The sequence below is a fragment of the Perna viridis genome, chromosome 11 (assembly GCF_037379345.1).
Source record: "Perna viridis isolate PV_CMFRI_1.1 ecotype Kerala chromosome 11, ASM3737934v1, whole genome shotgun sequence".
Classification (NCBI taxonomy): domain Eukaryota; kingdom Metazoa; phylum Mollusca; class Bivalvia; order Mytilida; family Mytilidae; genus Perna; species Perna viridis.
Window position 1 is genome coordinate 20112489 of NC_142455.1, and position 26995 is coordinate 20139483.

At 33.0% G+C, this 26995-nt stretch overlaps 1 protein-coding gene and 1 long non-coding RNA gene across 3 annotated transcripts; both read right to left on the reverse strand.

The window, feature by feature from the left end:
• Positions 1 to 958: 958 nt before the first annotated feature.
• Positions 959 to 8794, reverse strand: LOC148603270 (uncharacterized). Its single transcript, XM_088553378.1, has 5 exons — positions 8768 to 8794; positions 5553 to 5571; positions 4650 to 4816; positions 3611 to 3767; positions 959 to 1251 (listed from the first exon to the last, which is right to left on the reverse strand). Exons 1-5 carry the CDS (start codon positions 8792 to 8794, stop codon positions 959 to 961), a joined length of 663 nt encoding a protein of 220 aa, XP_088409504.1.
• A 7574-nt stretch (positions 8795 to 16368) lies between these two features.
• Positions 16369 to 23163, reverse strand: LOC148603271 (uncharacterized). 2 transcript variants are annotated; one of them, XR_015916853.1, is made up of 4 exons: positions 21031 to 23163; positions 19493 to 20177; positions 18302 to 18504; positions 16369 to 16880 (listed from the first exon to the last, which is right to left on the reverse strand). It is a non-coding gene; the product is annotated as an uncharacterized LOC148603271 (long non-coding RNA). The 2 variants fall into 2 exon arrangements; XR_015916852.1 differs by having other exon boundaries at positions 18302 to 18916.
• Between the last annotated feature and the right edge of the window lie 3832 nt (positions 23164 to 26995).

Below are 26995 nucleotides of genomic sequence, written 5' to 3' on the forward strand. Positions count from 1 at the left end.
TTATTTTTTGTTTTATGAACCTCTGACCCTAAATTTTGCCAAATTGGAAGAAAAATAAAATTGAAAACATTTTTTTCTCTCCTCCAGTCAATTTTTTATTATTGCAGAAAAAAATATAATTTTAGATGATGACTGCATTTAAGAATATGAATTTATGCTATTTGTGGTATAGTAAAATGTTGCACATTGTTTTTCAGCTGTCTTTGTAAGAATCATGCACAATCTTAAAAATGTGATACACCCCAAAAAGGCTATATATTTTTATTTTTGTAATTTAGTTGTTTTATTGGTCTATATTATGAAATACGTTTTTATTCTTTCAAATCTGCCTGCTCTTAGGAGATAATGAACATTGAATATCAAATAGATTCTACTGTATTTGAGTGTCATTCACAGTTATTGCCCTTAATTTTGAAGTCTGCAGTGCATTCTATATTATTTTTTTCTTCTAAGAACACGGGTTATATGAAAAACCAATTGTTAATTTCTATTTATTATAACAATTCAAACAAAGTATCAAAAATAAAAATTGTAGGCTTTCCACCCATGATTCACATTTTGCATGATTCTTAGCTGGAGTACTACATAAAACATAAATGTTACAATCCTCATATTCCTAGTGAAATTAAAAAAAAAACATATTTTTATGAATTTTGCAGGGTTGGTTTTGAAAAAAAATATCAACCACAGTTTTTTTTTGTTCTCCTTCCCAAGCAAATGCCGAAGTTAACATCAAAACAAAAAGTTTCATAAAACCAAAAAATTACTATGGCCTTAACTTCATTTTGTATAAACTACTGTGTAACTTATCTTAACTAAAACCCAAAAGCGAAAACTTTGATAACCAGCCAGACACTTTTTGAAGTCTTTCATACTTGTTTTGAACCTAGGTAAAGGTAACACCTGACGCAACGGGACAAATTTCACAGTCTTAAAAGGGGTTTACTATAGACAGATTTCACTGTATCTTATTCATGTAAATTACACTTCCTTCTTCTTCCATGATGTAGTCACATAGATCTTCATATGTTAATTGGTAGAGTCTACATGAACCTTTGACTTTCGAATAGACAATACCAGAACATTCCCTGTCTACTAAACACAGTACGGCACATCTGGTTTTTGATGTGAAACTACTGGCAATAAGTTGTTTGTTTTCATCTATCGTTCTGTCCATGACAGTGAGTTCAATGATCACATGCTTTATTTCGGTGTTTGCTGGTAACTTATTCATGATGTCATTACTCCAACCTAGAGACCATGATTTGTTTTAAACAAAGATCTTAAGTTAGATTAACACAATAAAAACGAACAGGAATGTCATTTAAACTGATAAAATAAGACGATGATGACAATGGTAACTTATTTCATACATGTTAGTCAAAGAGGATCTGCAGTTCTACCACAACACGTGTTATTCCCGTAGTGGTATTAATTCAATGTGGGTTCTGAAAAATTCTAAAGATCTTATGAAGACCCTCAGTCCAAGATTATTTTCAGAATATAATAGCATTAAAACCTATGATTTTTCAACCTTGTATACTTCTATTCCCCATACTCAGTTAAAATCCCGACTTAAAGCATTATACATGGTTATTTTTCCAAAAAAGATGGTACACCTAGATACAAATATATAGTTCTTGGCAGAGAATCCTCATACTTTGTAAGAAATAATTCCAAATCATTTTTACAAAATGCTGGAATTTAATTGACAACATATATGTCCAGTGTGTTGGACGCGTTTATCAACAAACGGTCGGCATTCCAATGGGAACAAATTGTGCTCCTTTACTTGCTGACCTATTCCTTCACTCTTATGAGACTGGAATTTTTAATTGACTAAGAAGGAAAGAAAGCTATGACACGGTGAACAAATTGTTTTTCATTGGTGAAAATTAATGCATTGCAACGATCCACGAGTTCATGATGGCGATAATAAAACTTTTGTTGTGTTGACCTCAGTCTTGTAGTAACATTACCCTGTTTCAAAAGACTTATTGTAAGAAGTCTAACATTATGCAAAAAGTCTGCGTAGTTACGACAAGCTCTGGGATAACGTATGGGTTGTGATGTGGAAACTTCAAACGGAGGTGCAGGAGGGATGATACTACATATTAATAGAAAGTTGACGATTTGGAATGAAAAGTCATCGCATTTGTCGTATAGTTTGGTCAATGGTTTTCCTTTTCCATTGATATCTAAGTGTAGGTCAATATATGTGGAGTATCCTTTATTTGTTTAAATGTTTTCTATGTAGCGGAATCTGTCATCAAAGGATCTGGCTAAACGATGTTCTTTCTTTTGGATCAAATCACCTATAAATTCAACATCATTAGAGTGAAGAAATAGGTCAGAGAATAGAGGAACACAATTTGCTATTATTGTAATGACGATCGTTTGTTGAAAAACGCGTCCACAACATTGGACAAAAATGTTGTTGATTAAGAATTCCAGCATCTTGAAACCATCTTCTCTGGTACATTTTGAAGATGAATTAATTTTTTTTTTCAAGGTATGAGGAATCGCTACCAAGTACTACGTATCTGTAGTTAGGTGTACCGTCTTTTCTGGAGTAACAATGATGTATAATGTTTTTAAGTGGGGGTTAGAAGTAGAAAGGGTTGAAATATCATAGGTTTTGATGTTATTGTATTCTGATAAAAATATTGAATTGAGAGTTTCCAGAAGATCTTTCGAAATTTTCAGGATCCCCATTGAATTGCTACCACTAAGGGAGTAATAATCGTCGTGGTCAGACTGGAGACCCTCTATGACAATGTGAGTATAGACAGCACGTATTTATGGTTTTCCACTAACTCTTCTTTGGAGAGTTTTGTGACAGTGTAGCTCTTAATACTGCTATTATTTTCTACGTCTACCTTCGATAATAAGCATTTGATGTACAAAACCAATGTTGTTATGGGCTTTGTCTACATGTACAACACAATTGTCATGTTTTGTAGACAATGTTTTGGCTTCATATGGGTCTTTGAAAATGGATGTAGCATTTACACTTATTGAACTACTTAAAACTTTCATACGTTTCAAAATTAAAGACTTCTCAGCCTTTACCCACTCTGACAGTGAATCAATGTATTCGTGTTGAAAGTTGAAATCCCGACTTAAAAACATTATACACCGCTGTTTTTCCAAAAAAAAAGATGGTACACCTAGATATAAATATATTGCTCTTGATAGAGATTCCTCATACTTTGTAAGTAATAATTCCAAATCATCTTCCAAATATACAAAGGAAGATGTTTACAAAGTGCCGGAATTTTTAATCGACAACATATTTGTCCAGTGTGGTGGACGTGTTTTTCAACAAACGGTCGGCATTCTGATAAGAACAAATTGTGCTGCTTTTCTTTCTGACCTATTCCTTCACTCTTATGAGGCTGACTTTATAGCTGATTTGATCCAAAAGAAAGAATATCGTTTGGCTAGACCCTTTAATTTCAGTTTCCGCTATATAGAAAAGACGTATTATCTTTATCTTTGTTGGATCATCATAATTATCATTATATCATTATATGTTGTTTTTTACATTCATGCATGAACTAAAGCGTTTTTTTAATCATGTACATTCAATTCTAGCATATGTACATACCTGTATGATAAACTGACAATCGCCAGCCCCCTCCACAAATTTGTGTTGTGTCTCCCAAGCATACAGAATCGCAGTTGTAGTTTAAGATGTAGCCATGATTGACATCATCTGCTGTATATCTCCAAGGGTTGTTTCCACAGTAACATTCTCCGCTTTTCTATAAATGTACAAAATATGAAGATAGCCTTACTTATAGTGGCATACTTCAAAATAAAACAGTATATATATATAGACAAACGTCTCAGAATGCGACGACTCTATCCGCTACACTGCGTTTGCAGGAGGTCTTGTCAGATGTCACAGCGGTACGAGTTCGAGACCCGCGGAGGGAACGACCAAAAATTTGCATCGAAAATTTGACAGTTCTAACATCGTTGGGAATTTTTCAGACCATTATATATATATATAAGGCACGTATATATATATCAGCACGTAGCTTTGTTTTCTCGAGTAGCGGCTTCATGGCGGAGGCATACTAATATAGTATGTATATTTTGATAATAAAGTTATCCAGTTTAACTTAAGACAATAGGCTCTATCAAATATTGGAAAAAATACCAAAGCATCAACAATGGGACAACTCAAATTCGTCATAGTCCAAGTACATCGCCTGAAGAGTGTGTAAGCGTCTTATGCTTATCTAGAAGCATCTACAAAATGGCTTAAAAATGTGTTCGATTAACAGAGCTAATCAATCGATAACCATTCGATTTGTGGCCGATATATGATTGATACCAAACAATGAGCAAACGAGCATTCGACATTTTTATCAATTAGGGTATTAACAGTTAAAACATGCTTATGAATAACACAAAAATACACAATTTACCATTTTCATGCATGTATATAGATTTTGTGTATGATTGTATAAATTTTGTGTATAATTTATCTATTTTTGATTTATCTGTAGTATTTGTTTCTTTTATATGTGTTAAGGCCTCTAGTAAAATTAACATTTTTTTTGTTAAATGAGTTACCTTCGTTGAATAACAAATTTATTATTATAATTATCATTATTATTATCATTATTATAACACACCTCAGTCCCGGCATAAATTGTTCCAACCCCACGACAGTGTAATATGCATCTGTTGTTTTCTAACTCTGAGTGCGATTCGACTTTTTCTGTTTCTAATCTGTTTACGTATTTATATGGTAAAAGTCTGTCCATAGTGTCTACGAAGCAACCAACATAATCATTTGTTTCTAAAAATACGAGCATAACCTATTTTTAGTATTGAATGAAATTTAGTAAAATAAATTTAGAATACGATTACCATGCACAGGTTTCGTAAAATACTTTCTTAATTACTGAGGTTTTGTATTTCTCCATGTCTTCATGTTTGTATTAGCACATGCATGTAACAGAGCTAGCAATGTATACAGAGTAATCAAGAAAACCAAGATTCCAGCGGAAATCAAAATAATGTAATCCAGAGACAAAGAGTAGACATGGAAAACATACATTCACAACAAAGAACATAAAGTAACTAAAATAATATAAACCAAGTAACCAAAGTAAATGAGCAATTCGAACTCCTATAAATGACTGAGAGCATGGACCAGATGCACCGGTAGGGTAAGCGTTATCTTTGTATAGTGAAATCTATTTAAACTTAACTCTGAAATATTCGAAAACCTGTCTAAACAAGACATTCCTTTAAGTCTTTTTTATCTGTTAATTTTGGACCTTTAATTGGTTAACCGAGCACCTGTTTCAATCTAGGGTCCAAAAGGAGTTATGTTTTAACTTATGGTAAATTCGATATTTTTGTAGGATTTTTATCATTTTTATTCGATTAAATCCAGATATTTTCAACACTTGACGTTGTACGACTGACTTTGTTCATGATTTTAACAATGTGGTAATTGATACAACATAGTTTTTATTTCTCATATTATATTTCTCAAATGCAAGGATATATTGAAATGAAGAACGTACCCAGAACTTGAATGCGGCACTGAAAAAAGTGAAGCGGTTATAAGGTTTATTGTCACGACTGAGAGAAGTACAACATTAAGACTGAATATCAAATTCAAATTGAAATTGAATTGCCCAACTAGCAAACCTAATTAAGAAACAATTGAATATAAAAGCGTTTATTGAACAACAAGTGTGAGTGTGTAATATACATGTATTTCCCTCTTACACTTTTACACTTTTGATCGTACTGGACACAGCATTAATTTAACTGTAACGGGATTCTTATCTTGATATGTTTTTTGTTTTACTTTTGTTTCGAAATGGAGGGTGAATCATTTTTCCCCTCCAGATTATACATTGGTTTGAAAGTTCTGCTCACTTTTATATGAGGCAAATTTGAAACATGATTTCGTATGTTTTAAAAGAATAATCAAAGGAACCAAGAAAAACCAGACATTGAAAAGGACACACACAAAAACAACAAAAAATTAACATAAAATAACAAAAAAGGGGGAAAAAAGTAACAAAAGGAAAAATGAGCAATTCGGACTCCACTTAAAACTGAGAGCATGAACCAGATCCACCAGTAGGGTAAGCGTCCTCTGCTTTTCTAGAAACATCCGCAGAGTTGCTCATAAGAAGTCCAGGGTAGACGAAAGAGGAAAGGAAACCAACTACATTTTGAACAAATTAATTTTATTAGATGTAGATGGATACACCATAACGATCCACGAGTTTATGATGTCGACCATAACACTTCTGTGGTGATGACTTCAATCTTGTAGAAACATAATCCTGTTCCCAAAGCCATATTGTAAGGAGTTTGCCTAGTTACATTAAGCTCTGGCATAACGTATGAGCTGTAATATGATAACTCCATACGCAGGTGCTGAAAGGATGTTGCCATAGATGAAAGGAAAATTGTCAATACGGAATGAAATGTCATCGCGTTTGTCGTATAGTTTGGTCAGTAGTTTTCTTTTACCATCGATATCAAAGTGTATGTCAAGATATGAGGCCGATTTCATAGTGTCTGTAGTATCCTTTATCTCAAGTTCTTTGGGATAGATGCGATATATCGAATCCCAGAAACTATGATTGTTTAACGATAAAATATATGGAAACGTATGTTTAGAACAAGCATGGTACAAAAATGTAATTATTCGTTTTAATGCATAATAAAATATTAGAAATCACATGTTTTCGAAAAAAAACATATAAACCATACTCTTTTCACACATGAAATCCTATTGAAAGCATTATTACATTATGATTGTTTTACAAGTCTTTCGTGAATAAATTCGTAGTCGGAAACATATATTGATATTTCTCTAATTCCTCCATTCTCCGCTGAAATCGTCTGGTTCCTCTTGTTTGGAATGTTTGCGTTTGTGTGACGTCAACATGCTTCCTACGAATCGTAATCATGACGTTTCGCTCGCTTTTCATTTTTTTGGTATTTTTGACGTTTTTAGGGCATTAGAGAAACATAATCTACACTCAACGCTTGTTGATTATGAATTTCTTACATCTTGTGAAATAATTGTTTAGTTTGAATAGCTCGGGAAGCCTCGCGATCAAAGCTCTAAAATTTATTTCACTCGATGTGAAAAATTCCATAATCAACTCGTTGTCTTTGTAGATTCTATATATTTAAAATGGTGGTCCTTTACAAATAATAATAGTAGTAGTAATATTGTCTGCAATATATACATATTTAAAACATTAATTATAAAATTGACATAAACCATGAATAAAATATACATGATGATATAACTGAAATACCTATACTACCGATTGATAACATATAAACAACATACGTCAAATATAAAAAAAAATATATGGAGATATATGTTTAGGACAAGTATGTTAATATATGTTAATATATGCTTTGATGTATATAAAATATGTGACGGAGTAATCAAGGTAATCAAGATTCTAGTAAAAATTAAAAGAATGTATAATCCGTGGTCGAAGACCAGACATAGAAAACAGAAACAAACAATAAAAAATATAAAATAACAAAAATAATACATACAAAGTAAATGAGCAAATCGGACTCCACTAAAAACTGGGAGCATGGACCAGGTGCAACGGTAGGGAAAGCGTCCTATGATTTTCTAGAAGTACCCGCTGATGTAAACGATGGGGGAGAGGAAAACTATGACACGTTGAACAAATCAGTTTTCATGGTACAGATGGTTACACCGTATCATATGTTTTCGAAAATCATCTGAAAACAATACTCTCTTCATACGTGAAATCCTATTGAACATATGTAATTACTTAATGATTTTCAAGAATTGATTCGTAGTCAGAAACATTTGGTTATAGGTCAATCACATAGGTCCTCAAAATATGAACAACATACGGCAGACATAAATCAAATGGAAACATATGTTTAGGACTAGTATGGTAATTATATGTTTAAATGCATATTAAATACATGAATCATATATGTTTTCGCAAATCATCTGAAAACCACACTTTTTTCATACAATGAACACCATATGGCAAACATATATTTTTCAGGTATTACCAAAGTATGAAAAAACTTGGGTTGCAATTTTCCTATGTTATACGGACTCACAAGAACTTATTATTTGGTAATATAGGGTTATAACATGAATGCTGGCCAATATCATATAGAGTAGGATTTTATATTTCACGAGTATACGAGTGTGAAATATACATTCTACGAGGGATAATATTCCCCAGTTATCATGCAATAATCGTTTTATTGTGTGACTATATAATTTAGTCTTGTTTAAAATGAACTTTTGCCATCGATAACGTCACAAACTATACTTGAATTAGTGCAATATGAAAATTTATTGCACGCTAACGTTGCATTGCTTCCTACGGGGAAATAATATTGCTATACAATAATATCGATAATTCCTGATGTGTCTGGAATGATGTAGTTGTTTTCTTAAAGACTTGATTATTTCTAAATCAAACATAAACGCAAAGCAAAATAAGCCTACCTTTTCACATTGCACATAATGAAATATGCAAACAAGAAAAACCAATTCTTTCAACATTGCTGTGTATAGTTGGAATATACGTGAGTAACAAAGTATCGTACTAGTTCTAGAAATTTTATCCACAGGAATATTTCAGTTTTACGTAATTGACAAATGTGAACAAGTTCAAATTACTATTTGTTTGACTATTTGTTGCAAAATAAGTGTTTCATATTTCTTCTTTTTTTAATCTTTAATGAAGTTTACAACATCGATATCAGGCATGCTTTCCATTTCGATACGAATCTTCTTAAATAAAAATTCTTCGTAATATCTTATGAGCAACAGCCCGCCTGTTTTTTCTTTTTTCTTTTTTGCTTAAATCGGAAAAATACAGTTTTACATTAAAAAAAAAATGATTCATTTTTTTATAAACACATGAAATACAGATGTTTCGCGGGTGATTTTCAAATGTTTAGGACGGCCATGAAAAGCTATGAAAATATGCTTAAGACTAATACTTTAGGTCTTTCCTAAGATATAATGTATATGAAATAAACTTTTGTTAAATTTTGGAAAATATTTGTTTCCATGTTATTTAACAGGCACAAAAACTCATTTTTCCATATCGGCCCTGAACATATATTTCCATATGTTCTAAAACATTCAAGAGATATGTTACAATTTTTCCTGTGTAACTGTTGATTGACAGTAGTAATATTTTTTTTCTATTGTGCATAAATACCAGTCCATCTGGAGAACACTGCACTGATCACTTACCTGGTTTCATGTATTGACTTGTAAAACGGACTGTATGTTCAACGCTATAAATATTTGTCGATGTTATAGTTGTGGGGTAAATGAATCTTTTGTTAAGGTATATAGAACATATTTTACAATTGTATGGATTGTATCAATTAGATAAAATAATGAATTTGAAGTACGTATTAGTGAAATTATTTCCCTACTGATCCATATAAAATTTAGGAATTGACATGGTGATGGTGGTGGTGGTGGAAGAAAAATATTCGAAACAAATTATGTTTTTCCGATTTGCATACATGTACGCCAAATTTTTCGTAACTATAGTCACTCCCGTATATAGGTCTGTATTTTTTTTTCTCGAAAACTGTACATTAAACTCTTAAGTAAATCAACCAAAATCAATTGATATGTCTTGCTAATTTGAGGCATAATCTATTTCTTATACTCCAAAGCAAAATTCAAACAAACTTAGATTTTTTGTCTTTTAACTTGTGTAAATCAGAATTAAATGTGAATTTTGTAGGTTTTTCACATGCATTAATCTCCTGTTTACTTGAAACACGGAGAAAGGACTAGAAACAAACGATGACCAGAGCATTAGACTTTGTTTGCAAAATCATCTACCATCACAGATCATGGAAAAACAGTGTTTGAATGAATGTTTGAACATAAAACTCTTACAATCATGATCTGGATTGTAGATACAAAAGGAAACGACCAAACGTCGTATATTTAAAAATATTAATTGACATGACAAGTTGGTAAAAAAAATAACCAATAACATCTATGTCATTTCATACATATGTAATTAAGCCGATATATCCTCATTTGTCTATGTTTAAAGGGAAAGACTATCAAGTTATCTTTAATATATCATTAACTGTGCCCCCACATTGTTAAGGTCTCAGTCTTGTATTATTTACCCCATAGGCTTCTTAAAGGGAAAGATCACCTTTGCATTCGGTAAGGCTCTTGTGAAAAATTATTCCCATGTAAACAAAATAAATAACCTTTAATACAAAATGCGCTTTTGTGAAATGCACAAGGCTATAAAAAATTCGAAATATTTGAAAAATACTTGGAGAGTCATCTAACAGAACTCTTATATCTAAAGGAAGATCATACGCAGACTTTATTGATTTTTACCGATAGCTTCCGATTAGCTCGTGACGTCACTAAGTTGGTTTGGTACTGATACTAGTATTGCATATTAATGTGTAAACAAATAATATTCCGTAGATATTTCTTCGATTCAAAAAATATGTGTCTTGTCAAGCTTACGATTACACAAATGATAAAAAAGTGTTTTGACCGGCAACATATTGCACGAAATAGCCTTTGGATTTTCCTTTCCTCAGACATACTCATCTTCTAGCGAGAAATCCAGTTGTTCGTGAATGTTGTCTGACATTTGCTGACACGTTGTGCATCAATCACCTCTTTTGTATATTTTGGGTAGAAATTATAGACGAAAAGTCCCAAATAAGCGCTTTCTTCGGACACCGTAATCAAATTACACATTTACTTTCACTTTACATACCAACTTAATGACGACACAGCTCTACCGATCATAAAGGCGTCCATTGGCGCGGGAAATTCAAATTCTCTATTATAAATCGCGATTAATTAGTTAATAAAAGAAAATTATTTCTTTTCAATCTAATTTTTAGAAATAAAAACATTTAACAGATTAATTTCGATATTCATGACTTACACAATAACATATTCTTCTCCTTTCATGCGTGTGTTTATCATTCAACTTTCACTTTAATGGTCCAAGTGAAATAATAGTCCCTTACTCTATCTTTTTTCAATTAAAGTTTTCTATTGCACACCCCTTTCTATTGTAAATCGAAATTTGGGCAATATTTCCAGAATTTTATTTTTACATACAAAACATTGCAATTAGACTTAATGTAATTCCAATTTTATATATTTTATTTTGTTCAGTTGGAATTACATTAAGCCTATATGGACTATTTGAATGTTCTTGTTTATGACGCCATCATTTGTTATTAACTCATTAAAACATACTAAAAACTGGAAGGGGTTGAACTAGACAGGTTTCATTGTAAAATGTTTTTAAGCGTTGTCAAGGGAACCAAGATTCTAGCGGAAATTGAAAGAATGTAATCCAGTATCAAAGGCCAGACATGAAAAACAGACACAAACAACTAAGTTACTAAAATAATACATACAAAGTAACAAAAGTAAATGAGCAACTCAGACTCCACTAAAATGGGAGCATGGACCAGGTGCACCGGTAGGGTAAGCGTCCTCTGTTTTTCTAGAAACACCCGTCGGAAGAGGAAAGGAAACTATGGCACGTTGAACAAATTAGGTTTCATGGTGCAGATGGATACACCGTAACAATCCACGAATTCATGAGGACTACCATAAAACTTAAATTCTAGAGGCCTAATTGAAAGAAAACTAGCGCGATACAAACAGTCGGCGGAATTACGGCAAGCTCTGGCATTACGTATAAGTTGTGATACGAAAACTCCATACGCATCCTTTATCTGTTTAGGGTAGGTGCAATATATCAAAACTATGATTGTTTAAAGATATTACCTCATCTTTATAGCAGAAACTGAGATAAAAGGATCTAGCTAAACGATATTCTTTCGGATCAGATCAGCTATAAAGTCATAAGAGTGAAGGAATAGGTCAGCAAGTAGAGGAGTACAATTTGTTCCCATTTGAATGACGACCGTTTGTTGAAAAACGCGTCCACCATACTGGACAAATATGCTGTCGATAAAAAATTGCAGCATTTTGAAAACATCTTCTTCTGTATATTTGGAACTATACATTTCAATCTAGGCGTACCACCTTTTCTTGGAGAAACAAAAATGTATGTATTCTAAAGTGGGGATGTTAACTGAGTATGGGGAGTAGAAGTATCAATCAATATATAATTTAGGCACTGTCTATTGAAGAGGTGACTCACGAAGTAAGAAAACCCGCCAAATAAACGATGTTTTTTTTTAGTCTACATAAACTTTATTTTAACATAACGATAATAATTTTTGCATTCAGATCTGCACTTTAATAAAGAAAATCATTCATTTATTTTCCACTAAAATCAATCAAATGAAACCAAATCAAGAACGGTAACTCTTGCAAAGGTCCAATTTCATGTACAATCTATATAATGTTTATCTCAAAGCGCAATAACCGAATGAAAAACTAAGACTTGTTAAGCGATCAGTAACATGGAAGGACATTTTGACCAGGACCAACAGTTGTGAATGACTTTCCATTGGCCAAGTATCCTCTGGTATGTCCTCTCGTGTCACTCATTGACAGGAAACCGATGTAAAGATAGCTTGACGTTTTTTCTTGTTAAATGGAGGAGGACATGATATTGATGCTTCATAGTTTTCATGTTTAGTTAGAAAAATACACAGAGGTATTTTGTTATTTCCTGGCAGTTGTTCAATACGCGACTCTGTTTGACTGCCGTTTGATAACAGATTGTTTCCCGGAAATTCTGAATCACGATCTTTAAAATCTAATAATTTATAAACAACTATTTAGAAGTGATTATCTATATCTTAGTAACGTAAAATCAAAGTCATGAAATCAAATATATCATGACAAATGCAAATGTATCTGTTGGAAATGTATATAAATGGATGCTATATTATCTGCCGCTAATCACCATATTTCATGCAAGTTTTATTTTGAATATACAACTTATTTCAAAAGAAAGAGGGGACGATGGTTCCACCCCATACGCAGACTTCACGATTCAGCATCGCTGTTTTACTTCAAATCTTGTTCACAAAAATAGCAAAATTGTATCTCGTATCCCCATTTAATTAAACAAGCCACATTTAAACTGTTTTTTTTCCTGCAATGTTAATTTAAAATTCTCCTTGAGCTTTAAAAAACCTATGATTTTTTTAAGTCCTTTTTATTGTTGTTTTGCATTTAATGTCTTTTAGCCGTGAATACAGACTGTAGACTCATTTGAATAAAACATTTCAATTGATCTTTATTATTTTACACTATGAATCATAGAGGTTTCTGATTGGTTGATGCTTGATTTATATACGGTGAATAACAGAAAGAAAGATCTGTCAACAAAGTAGTTGAATTGGAACGTATTTGAAACAGACAACTTCAGAAGTTCCTGATATACCTTTTTCAATCTGGTTTGAAATGGTGGAAACCGAAAACCTGCCTTAGATGAACAATCTGTCCTGTCAATCATCAAAGTAAAAAGTTAGGACTATACAAGTTTCATATTTATTCTTGGGTGTAGAATTATTTCATACTTAAGGAGATCATGGTCAAATCTTAACTCTGGTTTCCATAGCAACGCTGCTTATATTTTTGGCAAGCAGACAAATAAGTTGAATATGTGAAATTATCACTTACATGTACAATTTTTACATTTAAAAAATCTACATAAGCGTACAAGTGTTCAAAAAGTTTTATATGATGACATTCCCTGATTTTTGGCGGAAATATGCATAGATTTTATAAGATTGGTAATTTTGTTATTACCCGTGATCATGAATTATCAAACTGAATATAATATTTGCTTTTTAAATCATTTCTTACCCCTGAATGTACACACGCAGTATCATGTCAAACTTTAACAAAGGCGGGACGGTTACCAAACTATTAACTAAACCAAGTTGTTTTGTTACAAAATAGATGCAGCGAAGTAACGTTTCTTAGTTTTTCTATTATTTAATGGTTAAAACAGTATGGTATATTAGAGAAACCGTGAACTTCTTGTACAGTGAAAGCTGACTAAACAGAACCCGGCGACGAATTCACAAAAAGTCGTAAGAGAAGTTTATCGTAAGTAATGACGTCAAAACCTAAAATAGTATTATGACGTCATAATTTACAATCAATTTCACACTTACGACTTTTGTGAATTCGACGCCCGGACTTCAGAATAGGTTATGTTCGATTAGACAATAAGACGATTGTTCGGCTTATCAGGGTTCAAAATACATTCAAACTTATATCAATTGAATCATGTGGTTTAGACGAAGTTGCTGATTATCCGGGGTTATGTTTAGTAGGATTTCGCTGTAATGATAAAATCGAATTACACAAAAAAAAAAAAACAAAGTTTCCCAAAAACTTATGGATTATTAACTTGTTTGGAGTAATAAAGATCGTTAGCTTTATGTAGAGTAAAATATAATGTACTTTTTATTTAAAAAAATATACAGTAACGCATTGAATTCATTTGTGGTGAAATCTACCGAAAATAATGAACCGCAAAGAAAGATGGAGGTTTTGCGAGATATAATACCTGGTTTAACCCAACTTTCAATTTGAAATGCCTGTACTAAATCAGGACCTTTGCAGTGATTTCAAACTTTCTGGTTTTTACCATGATACTACCATTTGTTATATGGACTTTTTGAATACATTTTGACTACGGTCTAGATTTTATCACTTAGGTAATTGTGTTAGCATAAGATGTAATAAAACGAGAAACAAACTTTTGTTGTGTAATTTAAACTGGGACTTTTGATTTAATGGTACTCACCCTCTTTCCCTTACAGCACCCGAAACTGTAAAATGTAATGCACATTTGTCGTTACATATCTCCAGACTAAGCTTATATTCGGATACCTGTTTGTTTTAAGCTACATGTTATGTTCCAGATCTGCGTAAATATCGATGTGGTATTTTTGTCCGTACATTGTTATGTCATAATACCTTACTTTCTTTGCTAATATTGTACACTTTAATTCAGCATTTGGTATGCCAATATGTAAGTTGACGATGGTTAGTATAATTGCATAAAACAAAACTCTCAATTACAACAACTTCATATACCGTACATACAAATGTATTTGTTTTGTTTTTTGTTTTCTCTCGATTGCGTTTTGATTGCTGTGTGTTGGTCTTTTTTTTTTTTTTTTTTTTTTTTAATTTTATGGTATTTATTAGATAAAATATCAACCACGTTTATAGGTCGATTAATTGCCAGCTTCTACTGTGAAGTAATATTATATTTAAGAGTTTAACTTTTAGTTTATTTAATTAGACAAATAAGATATCGGTAAATTACACATGTAATGGTCAAAATAAAGGATAATAATAAAAGTACCGAACCAAGAGGCTAATTATAGGCAGTTGTCAAAAGCAAAAGTCAAAAAGAAGGAAAATCCGTTTTACAAATGGCAATATCAAGGCAAGAATGGGATCGATGTGACGGCAGTTTTCAGGCCATACTAGACAAATTTTACTGACTGTAGTCTGTCTTATCTAAGTTGGTTATTTTTATTGGGTTTAAGCCAGTTGAAAAGCTGGATCCTTTGTAAAGATTGTTATTGTTAGTCATATTGATATTTAATCGTAGTTATTTTGTTATATCTCTTTCGGTGTGAATGAAATAGGTATCCATTTTGCAAATAATCATTGAATTGAAGCATGAAAAAACAGCAGTTGGTCTGAGTTGGTACAGGCATTTTGAATGTTTGTTTTATTTAAAAATCGTGAATGTCGTTAAAATCAATTTCTATACATGTATATTCGAAGCCACTGCTGGTGGACTAAAGGTCTCCGAGTGTATTTACCAACCCAGTATTTAGGCTTGTCTGCCCCGAAATATGCAAAACATTATTTATCTTATTAATTAAAACTTGCAGTTTTATAAATTTCAAAATTTCATAAACCCTGAGGCTTTACTCCTTGTATTGCACATGGTAGAATCTATTGTTGATGTATTTGTCTTCCTATTCCGATAGTTTGAGTTTTGAGAAGAATTTTTTTAGTTAGTTCTTCCTTTATATTTGCTTCTATTGCTGCTGATGAAAGGTTACTCGATCATTGAAATACGTGCATCGAAGTTTGCAATGTATATGTTAGACTCGGAACCACAAAGGGACGCGATTATTAGATGGTCGCACGAAAGTGCGATGATAACACGCTGATGTACGTTTATTATTACGCTGAACTGTAATGTAAAGAAGTGATTGTTGATTCAACCTATTCGGAATTGCCACTGCATATGCTAGATGTAATCCATGGTGTTAGATAAAAAGTCAAGCCGAATATTGTTTTTTCTTTCTTTTTCTTTTTTCTTTTTTTTTTTCTTTTTTTTTTTTTTTCGGTCTACATATGATACACGTTTTGCATTACGATAGTCTTTTCTGTATTAAGATATGTATTTTTGAAGAAGTCCTGTGCTCATCTCCTAGATGAATCAATTAGATTAATAATAACGATAACTCTTAATATATGCAAATTTTATTTACAATCTATATAATTTTATATCAAATTGCAACGGACGACTGATAAACTATGATTGGTAATGTGGTCTTTATCTGTTTCTAAATAATTAAAGTTGAGAGTAAATTTGGTGAGTTTATGACATGCATCACACACACACAGACCATGAAAACTGCTACTTAATCGAAAATAGTGTACAGTTATTTTCGACACTGCTTTACGATAAGAACGATATTTGTCTCTACAATGTTATTCAGATTTTGGAATATTAGAAACAGCGAACAAATATACCTCACAACTGGATATCAAAAGAACTGCTTAAGTATAACACGTTATGCCGTAAAAATCTTTGTTCTTAAACAAATGTCCCGAGGTGGCTTATTTCTACCTGCAATACCTGCAAATATTATGGAAATGGCAAATAACTTTACATAACATAATAAGAAATACGACATTTATTTATATAAAACGTTGCAGATCTCAATTTGGCGGGAAAATATACCATATACATTTAGATATCTTAACCATAATACAAACATACTTGTAGCAAGATAGTATGGTAAAAAGAAAAAAGATACGGTTATTTAACAATTTTAGTTTCGGGGGTTTTATACATCGCATCTACACCGAACAACTTGAGGTAATGGACACTACAGACACTATAAAGTCTAGAACAGGGTCTTTTTACTACAAAAAAGTCATCACTACAATAATGTTACGGTCGTCACCATGAACTCACAGAGGTCGCTCACTCTACTGATGCATCAGGTCCATGCTCCCAGTTTTTAGTGGAGTCTTGGTTTCTCATTTCATTTCGTTTCATTCTACGAGTTATTATGGTTATTTCGAATCTCGATTCCTTTGATTTATCTTATTAAAATGGTGGAACAATTTTCATATTCATATGTTTTGTTCTTTAGTAGCTCAGATATTATAAAGTTTGTAGATGCAGGTTCTGAATTTTTTGCAATTCATTTCTGCAAAACAATTTGCAAAAAATAGATCATTATAACCTAGTATCCTTCCGATTCATTGATATAGTTTTCGTTACCATCATGAGCTTTAAGATGTAAATCAATTTGCTGCTATCATTACTACAGAAATGTTATGTTTGTCTTTACAGACTCAGTAAGTGGGTAAAGTTCAGTTCCAATTTTGTGGATTCAGTTTGATATGTCTAACCGGAATGACAACCCACTGAAATTGATGGTTAAGGAAATTTTTTATTCACCTACAATATGACGGATGGCGGAATAAGGCATGTTTACCCTACCGGAGAACCTGATTTCATTTCAAAGTTACCGTGCGAATTCCTACATTGTATTGAATGTGGTTTTGTTCCTTTGTGTATGTGTTTTGCCAGGTCCTTGATTTTTATTCTATTGTTTAGATTGTGATGTTATATTGTCTCTGTTTCTTGTCTTCACACGCTTTGGTCATGTGCTTGTCTCTTATTCTTCTATTTTGATACTTCAGGATGTTTTGCAAATATTTCGTTTAGAAAAAATATCAAAACCTCATAACTCCGCACAAAATAATATTTTTTTCAAAAAACTTTTTCTTTTTGTCATGTAATTAGTATTCAGTACTAGAATGTATCGGAAAGACTTTAAGCTGTGAAAACAATCTTAATTGGTATTTAGAAAGTAATTCTACCGCACAGATCTACCATAAAAAGGTTAAAAAATATCCGAACAAACAGTGTTTTTAGTGTCTTTAACATCAAACAAACAATATTTATATCACCGATTTAGACAATATAGCATAATGAATTTTACAACCTAAATTAAAACATTGAGTCTTTTTGATCAGACATACATTTGTTGCTCTTTGCTGTTCCAATATCTAGTGTTAAAATAATTTCTTGTGACGTATATTATTTGAACAGTAGATACGTGCTGGTGTGTTATCTCTGTTGAATGTGGTTCATCTGCGGATGCACTGAAAATGTTTTTCTCTGTTGCACTAGACATGGTAATTTGTTCAAAGTTCGATGGCGATTTTGTTGGAGATAAGAAGAACTGGAAAAAATGATTAATCGATTATGTTAGTTCTTGTTGAACTCATATATTTCAACAGCCCTATATTTCACGTGTTCTATAGAACGAAAAATGTTCTCGATCTTGTTTTGTTCTAGTCAAACAGGCTGACTTTGATTTGTAATGTGCTACCTCACAAGGGTAACAGCCCCACTAGTCACTCCAATCGGGCTCATTTTTTCTCATCCTGTGCCATCTAGTGTTCACTCTATCTTGTGTAAACTGAATGCTTTACACAGATGAACTGAATTCAAAATTCATTTTTTTTCTTCGGTATAACTGAACTGGGGAACAAACCAAATACCTCACACACTCGAACCGAGCACTCTACCACTAAATCATCGAAGCGGTTATCCAGATCTGCTATCAAAACCAAACGTTTTGTTTGCTTTATCTAGACCATGAATAAAACAAATCATGTATAAGAATAGTGTTATTACTTCAAATGTACAATTTTCATGAGCTTTGGACCATAGATGACTAGTTACATTATACCAAATTGGAATTAATTTTTAAAAATGTGTATTTATTTACATCCATAATTATTCTGTGACATTTGATACATGTACAACATGTAGTCATTAAAAAACTGTAACTTTAATTATTTGACTTTTACACAACCAAACTTAATATAAAGTGAAAAAAACAACATTTTTGAAGAATACAGAGCTATCTAAAATAATTTTTTTTTAAATAATCTTGGGAAACTATTATGCAAGAAAAAAAGACACGCCCATCACTTTCTATTAGATTAATCTACTTAATAACTTATGGGTGGTAAACGGTTATTGATTTCTTAGTGGAAAATTTGATTTTTTTCATGAAAAACGTCAAACAATAGCTGACTACCGAATACTGAATATATACGCACGAAAAACAGTACCTGCAAAATTGAGTTTTACAACTGTAAGTCAAATCTTTTTTTTTTAAATTTCAAAAAATATGATACAAATACATAAACAGGTCTTACCAAAAGGTAGTCCTATTGCAAGTTCCGTGTCACTGTAACTGTTGTATGTTAGAAAATCATAGATTCCTCAGCAGTTTACCAGATACGACTGCAAAAAATGTTCGATGGGTAACTTGTTAGAACCAAATGTCTTGCTGCTGTCGTACCAACCACTCATCGTTTTATTTTTCAAAACATTTTTTCATATTTATTCCACGTATACAAATGGGACTAAAATAAATGCCAAAGTAACAAGGAGGAACAATTTGACTACTCATAGCAGCTATGTATGACTTTCCATTGACCACGTATCCTCTGGAGTGTCCATTCATGTCATTCATTGACAGGAAGCCAATATACAGATAGCTTGGATCTTTTGTCAGGAATGGAGGACATGGTAAAGGTGCTTTGTAGTTTCCATGTTTCGAAAGAGATATTTTGTTATTTCCTCGACGTTGTTTAATTAGCGTTTCTGTTTGGCTGCCGTTCGATAACATCATTCGGAACAAAATGGAGGTTGTGTCATTTGGAATGATATTACTGATATTGATATAAGATTCTGAAAGCATTCTGTTTGAAATAAAAGTATATCCTCCAGACAATCCAAATCCACAGTACACTTTAAACAGACATTTACCACTAACATCTGCCATATCGTAGGACTTATTCACCGATTCGCCATTGTTCATTGCATCTAAACATGTCTCTGAAGACAATTAGATAACGAGTTAAAGCATTGTTTTTTTTTTAAACTGACCCAATAAACTCTTACCTATTATGTCGTTTGTTAATCATAAACATGTTTAACTACAACATAGACAATTTCCAAAATCCCTATAAATATCCATTTATTATATTTGGGCTATTGTACGTTACATTCATTGTCCCTGCGACCCTTGACAATGTATTTGTGGAAAAAAAGTGCTTGTTTTTAATGTAGAGAGAGGACGGTGTTTTGTTGTAGTGGCAACATTACGAAAGATACACCAGGAAGATTTCGGGATTTTTGAAAATTAATTCATTTTGTCTGTCTTTCGATTACGTCTTTCGAAATAAAAATTACATCAATTTCGGGTCTATTTATGAAAATCTATAATGAATAATATTTTTCCTATACGTTCATTCTAATTTGAATTTCTTGCAATTAATTTCGGAGTCAACTACAGCTGTTGTAGTTGCCGTTCAAGAGACAGAACTCGTCAGTGAAAATAAAATGCACATTTTTAATGTAAGTTTATATACATTTGTTCTCCCCTTCTTGGTTCTCCTAACTTCACAGTTATATTTAGATACACATGCACAAGTCACATGTCATGGAATTTTTTAGGCTGAGGCAGTTGGACCCGAAAGAAATTTCAGTGAATTTCACTTGATGGAATGTAGCTTTCCAAACTTCATATTTATTGGACTTCAGTAGCCGTTTTACTATTCTTTTGTTCATCTATTCATAGCATGTGTTACGTAAAACACGTAGTATTTTTATTATAACACACGAAGTATGCCTCCGAAGGCAAGCGCCATGGGTTCTCAATTTGCATCGTATTTACCGTATAACTTACCAGAAAATTGGATTGCTGATCAGCTTAATACTGAATTTTCAAATTTGGAATTGGTTTCTTGGGAACGCGCGCCGATCCCACTTGGTTTCATTGTATAAATCATATGGTCATACATGGGAGGTAACCGTAACAGCTGAAGAGCCAGACCACTATACCTGTGAGGCCGTAAGATGGAACAGCTGAGATAAGCATGGCCGAAACGGAACTTCCGGTAGTGCATGAAAAGAATAATAATATAAACAATGAAATTCTCAGTGTAATTCGAGAATTGTCAGTCAACGTCAACGCATTAAAGAAGGATATGAACTCTGTTACGAATGGCATTCAAACGTTAAATGGCACCAGACACGTGTTAGCAGCTGCAGGAAGCACAGATCAGGCGGGGCCAGAGCTAAGGACAAACATGACTATACAGTTCTGGGGTCCGAAGAACTCCAAGAAGACACAACACTTAGCAGACTATATTTAAATCTTGACTGTAATGACAATTCATATCTTACCAACACACAGTACACAAATCCTAATCTATTCGCCAAACTAAGTTCGGCTTTGCAAAGGAATCCTTGCCATTTTGTGGACACTGAATCACCTCTGTTACGCAAAAGTGTATTATAAGGTAAGGATGTTTATTTGGCAACATTGCTCATACCACATTTTACTTACTCTGAAGAAAGACAATGAACGTCCTACCCCAGGCTAAATTAAACAATTGTCAGTAGCAGAATTTGTTAATGCTTTCGGAATATACAAGAGCATTAATGTGTGAGATTTTCTCGCATAGGCATGCTGAACTTGATCTCTATAAAAAGACTATATAGAAATGGCAAGCCGGTATGATGGTGATGGCTTTTACGAGTTCCATAAACTTTTAGTGCTAGTGCTGCAGCCTACCTCAATATTAAGGAGTGTCAGTAGATTGGTCTGTCAGAAATAACATTATTCTGCAAAGTATTTGCCAATATGAAGCCAATCACTTAATTTGGCACATAAATTTCTTAGCGGGAAATTTTTTATCCCCAATTCATATTGCAAAAGTGTTTCTGTTAAGACTGCTGGGCTACCCCAAGGTATTCAAAATCTCATTTTCTAAATTCTTATTTGTTAATTACAGATCTACACTACATGTATCTGCTGGGCTCCCCCAGATACAATGTAACAGTAACTGCCGGGCTCCCCCCGGGTATTTCAATTCAAAGTTCCATGAAGGAAATTTTCTAGTGCATGTACTTGTATCTGCTGGGCTCCCCCAGATACAACGTTAGGGTCACCTGCCGGGCTCCCCCAGGTGTTGGTAAGCTAGTAGTCCCCAGAATGCTAAAGATATATTAGAGTATATAAGGGTAGAATTATGTTATTGGTTTTGAATGTGTTAAGATCTGATGTTATGTTAATGTATATAAGTTACCAAGTTACTGATATTTTTGTTATATGTAAATAGTGTTAATAGATTTATTTAGCTGAAATTGTATTTTTGTATGAGTGATACACATGCCTTAGTTTTAGTCGGATTGATATTAGGCAGCAAGACCTTATTAAAGTACAATGTACAAGGGAATATTTAAAAGGAGTAAGAGTTACATCATAACACATAGTTCTAGTAAGGGCTTATTACTCAAAAGACGGCTCCTCAGGCTTCAGTTCATTTTGCGAAGATTAAAATGTACTTGCTGGGCTTCCCCCAGGCACATAAATTTCTTGGCGGGAAATTTTTCATCCTCAATTCATATTGCAAAAGTTTTTTCTGTTAAGACTGCTGGGCTCCCCAAGGTATTCAAAATCTCATTTTCTAAATTCTTATTTGTTAATTACAGATCTACATTACATGTATCTGCTGCCCTCCCCCCCGTCCTCCCAGATACAATGTAACAGTACCTGCCGGGCTGCCTCAGGTATAAATTTCTTGGCAGGAAATTTGTATCCCCAATTCATATTGCAAAAGTTTTTCTGTTAAGACTGCTGGACTCCCCCTGAGGCTTCAGTTCATTTGGCTAAGATTACAATGTACCTGCTGGGCTCCCTAAGGTACTCAAAATCTCATTTTCTAAATTCTTATTTCTTAATTACAGATCTACATTACATGTATACTTCAAAATCTCATTTTCTAAATTCTTATTTGTTAATTACAGATCTACATTACATGTATCTGCTGCCCCCCCACCCTCCCAGTACTACATGTACACTACATACTGCTGAGCTCCCCCAGGTATTCAAAATCTCATTTTCTAAATTCTTATTTGTTAATTACAGATTTACATTACATGTATCAGCTGGGCTCCCCCAGATACAATGTAACAGTACCTGCCGGGCTTCCCCCCCCCAGGTATTTCATTTCAAAATTCGTTAAGGAAATTTTCTAGTGCATATACATGTATCTGCTGAGCTCCCCCCCCCCCAGATACAATGTTAGGGTCACCTGCCGGGCTCCCCCCAGATGTTTGTAAACTAGTATCCCCCAGAATGCCGCACTATCGTCATTAGGTATTGGTGATTCCAAATACAATGGTCATTCCGTTTTGTATTGGGGTAGCTACTACTGCTGCAGCTGCAGGAATCGAAGATCATTTGATTCAAACTTTAGGTCAATGGTCAGATTCAAACTTTAGGTCGATGGTCATCAAACTGTTATACTAGGTACATTAATACTTCACTAGATACAATTATACATGCACGAATCAAATGAATATTTCCATCTGATGTTTATTGTTGACTATAATGGGTTACCGCACCTACATTTGAATGTACAGTTCATATAAACACTGGTGCAATCTTCTTGGGGGCACTCGTTATACTCCTTTTGGCGTTTTCAATTCCTTTTTTCTGGAATCATAATCCCCAATTCAGATTGCACAAATGTTTTTATGTTATTAACCTGCTGGGCTGCCTCAGGTTATCTTTTTCTTCCTTAATTTTTTTTTCAATGTTTAGAAATCAGTTGTGGCATCTGCGGGGCTCCCCCCAGATATCTAGTCCACAGCTTCAAAACATCACTAAGTGTGCCTGCCGGGCTCTCCACAGGTACTAAGATAGGTAGGCGTATCTGCTGGGCTCCTACACATACTAAGATTTAGGACGTAGGCGTGCCTGCCGGGCTCCCCCAGGTACTAAGATAGGTAGGCATGTCTGCTGGGCTCCCCCCCCCCCAGACACTAAGATTTAGGATGTAGGTGTGCCTGATGGGCTCCCCCAGGTACAAATATTAGACAAGATTTATTCAGTATCTGCTGGGCTTCCCCCAGATACAATGTATTTTTTTCTTTCATTTTTTTAGTTTACTTGTATTTTCAATTCTACATCTTTCATGTATCTGCTGGGCTCCCCCAGATACTAATTTCTATTATAAGTTTGTTTCCTACGAGTAGCCCCCAGATTGTCAAATGTAATATATTTATGTTTTTTATTATTGAATATTGTGTTTATGTAAATATTGTGTACTGATGTTTTACTTAGATTAAATGTAGTTATTTTAATAGATTTATTAATGTCATGTGTTTGAGTTTACAAACATGTTATAGGTTTTGACTATATACACTCACCAACTTGTTAACTTGTAAGATACAAATGTACTTTAAGACAAGATGTACATATACATGTATTTACTACCTGTGTTTTTTTTTAAATTCCATGAAACTTACACAGAGGTGTTGTCAGCTAAAATGATGGAAAAGATGTGACAAAGTTTGATATGTGTTGAACTTCCATAAATGGGCACCTTAGGAAGTGTTCTTTTGCTAAGTATGAATTTGGTTTCTCAGTATGATTAAATTCATACAGAGGTACAGAATAACTGAATGTGTTTTCACGGTTAAGAATGCATTTGGGAAGGTTTGTATCTTGTTCTTGAGAGTATATAAATAATTGTATAATTTTGCTGTTTTATTCACAGGGGATGTGATTCAGATATTTTCTTTTCAGTATTGATAAAATCTCGGTTTGTTTTAACATGTATTTTGAATGTGCGCTAATCATGCTAATCAGGTGGGCCTTAAAACGTTTCATACCTTGAGACGAGTTCCTTATAATGTTTGATGAATTTTCGGATAATGGTAAATCATAGACCAACTTCTGCACAAATAAACTCCTAGATTATAAATACAAATTTTTAAATATGGTTACCAGCCTAAATTTCTAAAGCATTGTCAAATTTAAATGGGTTTATCTAAATAGAAGAGGTATTTTCCATGCAGTATTTAGAATCATCTATTATCATTTCTTTTCTTCTCGATGCGGTCTAATATTGCACGACTGAAAGTGAAAATTAGCTGGCAAAACGAATTTTCCAAGGTCGACACTTCAAAGAAGAATTCCCTCAAAAATGGCAAAAGTCCCATGTATTTGAATATCTAAACTGCGAAGCGATACCCAGTGACTGACAAGTCACATGACTACACGACCCGCGGTTTAATTCATTTTATCTTCAATAAAATATTGGCAAAAAATACTAAGTGTCAGCAGCAGGACAATACAAATATATCAACATCCAAAAACTAGACGTCACGCAAACATTTTGTATTTTACGGAGCCAATTTAGTTATGCATTAATTTTAAAGTGATAAAAAGTCGAAGGTTTGGCGAAGTACATCCAGTTTGCGAAATTTTAATCTATTAATTGATCATATCACCTATCTCCGTATTTAAATAACAAATCAAAATTTTACTCAGAAAGAAATATTGTCATAAATAACTTATGAAAAACAGTTCATGTTTTGCATGATGACATTTCATGTCATAAAATATGGTTAGAAAATAATAATTTCACAACATTTTTGTGTGTTGTCAATGAAATATCAACATTGAAGCACTTGGGTTAACTAGATCAATCAAAATATTTGCAAAACTAGTTGTGGGTGATTAGATCCTATTTTTTGCGTCTTTTGGCGACAGAATTTTCCTTTTCGTTGGGAACCAAATGTCATGGTTAACGAAACTCACCAAAAATTACAAAAATAAGTACCCCACTAACAATGATACTTTCACAGTATATTTCTAAATACAATAAATAACTCCTTAAAATTATCAAAATATGGTGTAAAATTTTAAGATTTCATAGATCAGAATTATGAAGATTAAACCACAATATTTTCATATTTCGTCTTTATTTTAATTTACGAAATTAATCTACAACCATTACAGAAAAGTACTTATCGGAAATTTTGTCATTTTCAATTGTTATAACATTCTATTTTTTATCGCAGGATGCTGCCTTAATACTAACAAATATCGACAATTTTAATAACAAAGTTGCGTCAACTTGACATCGACGATAAACAGAATAACGTAAGTTTTGAAAATCATACTCTATAGGGCTTACAGTGGTATTTTTTGTCTTGACTTCAAAATTAGGGTTATTCTTAATGAATCAGATATATTTGTTTCTGTGTTCTGAGTTAAAAGTTAACTTGTACTCATACTGGTATATAAAACATAAAAAAATGTTTGATATTACGAGGTCAATAGTTTCATACCGAAAGAGAGGTCATGCGTACACACTTAAGGTTATCTACTTACGTGAGTATTGAAATAAAAAATATTGGAGACGGAAACAAAAACAAATACGATTATGATCAAATAGGAACATTTATAACGATTTACTTCCTGTTATTAGTTGCAGATACAAATTTTATTCCAAATAGTTTAAATATCAGTAACCAACATTACTGAAAAGTTTGACTTGCTTTACATTTATAAAATGATTGCATCAAAGATATAATGGTGGGAGAATTATTTAAAGGCTATAATTATAACCAAGTATAAATATATCATGAAGTTAAACATAGGATCACCCCCAGTTATTTCTCTAACTATTTCGTTGTTTCTTCTGCCTTCAACAGGACATGGTATAAATAATTTGTCTTCTATGATTAGGATATAGTTTTAATTTGAAGATTAAAGACGGCAGGATGCTACATTGTTTCTCTGACATCCAAATGTTATATGGAGACAAATCTACGGTAAAGGCAAAATAGCA

Excerpts from the sequence above, each read along its gene's own strand:
- LOC148603270 (XM_088553378.1), bottom strand. The coding sequence starts at position 8,794 with ATGGAAAGCATGCCTGATATCGATGTT. Across the intron at positions 3,768-4,649 it reads CAATTTATGCCGGGACTGAG|AAAAGCGGAGAATGTTACTG; the intron begins GTGTGTTATAAT and ends GTACATTTATAG. Across the intron at positions 1,252-3,610 it reads ATTGTCAGTTTATCATACAG|GTTGGAGTAATGACATCATG; the intron begins GTATGTACATAT and ends CATGGTCTCTAG.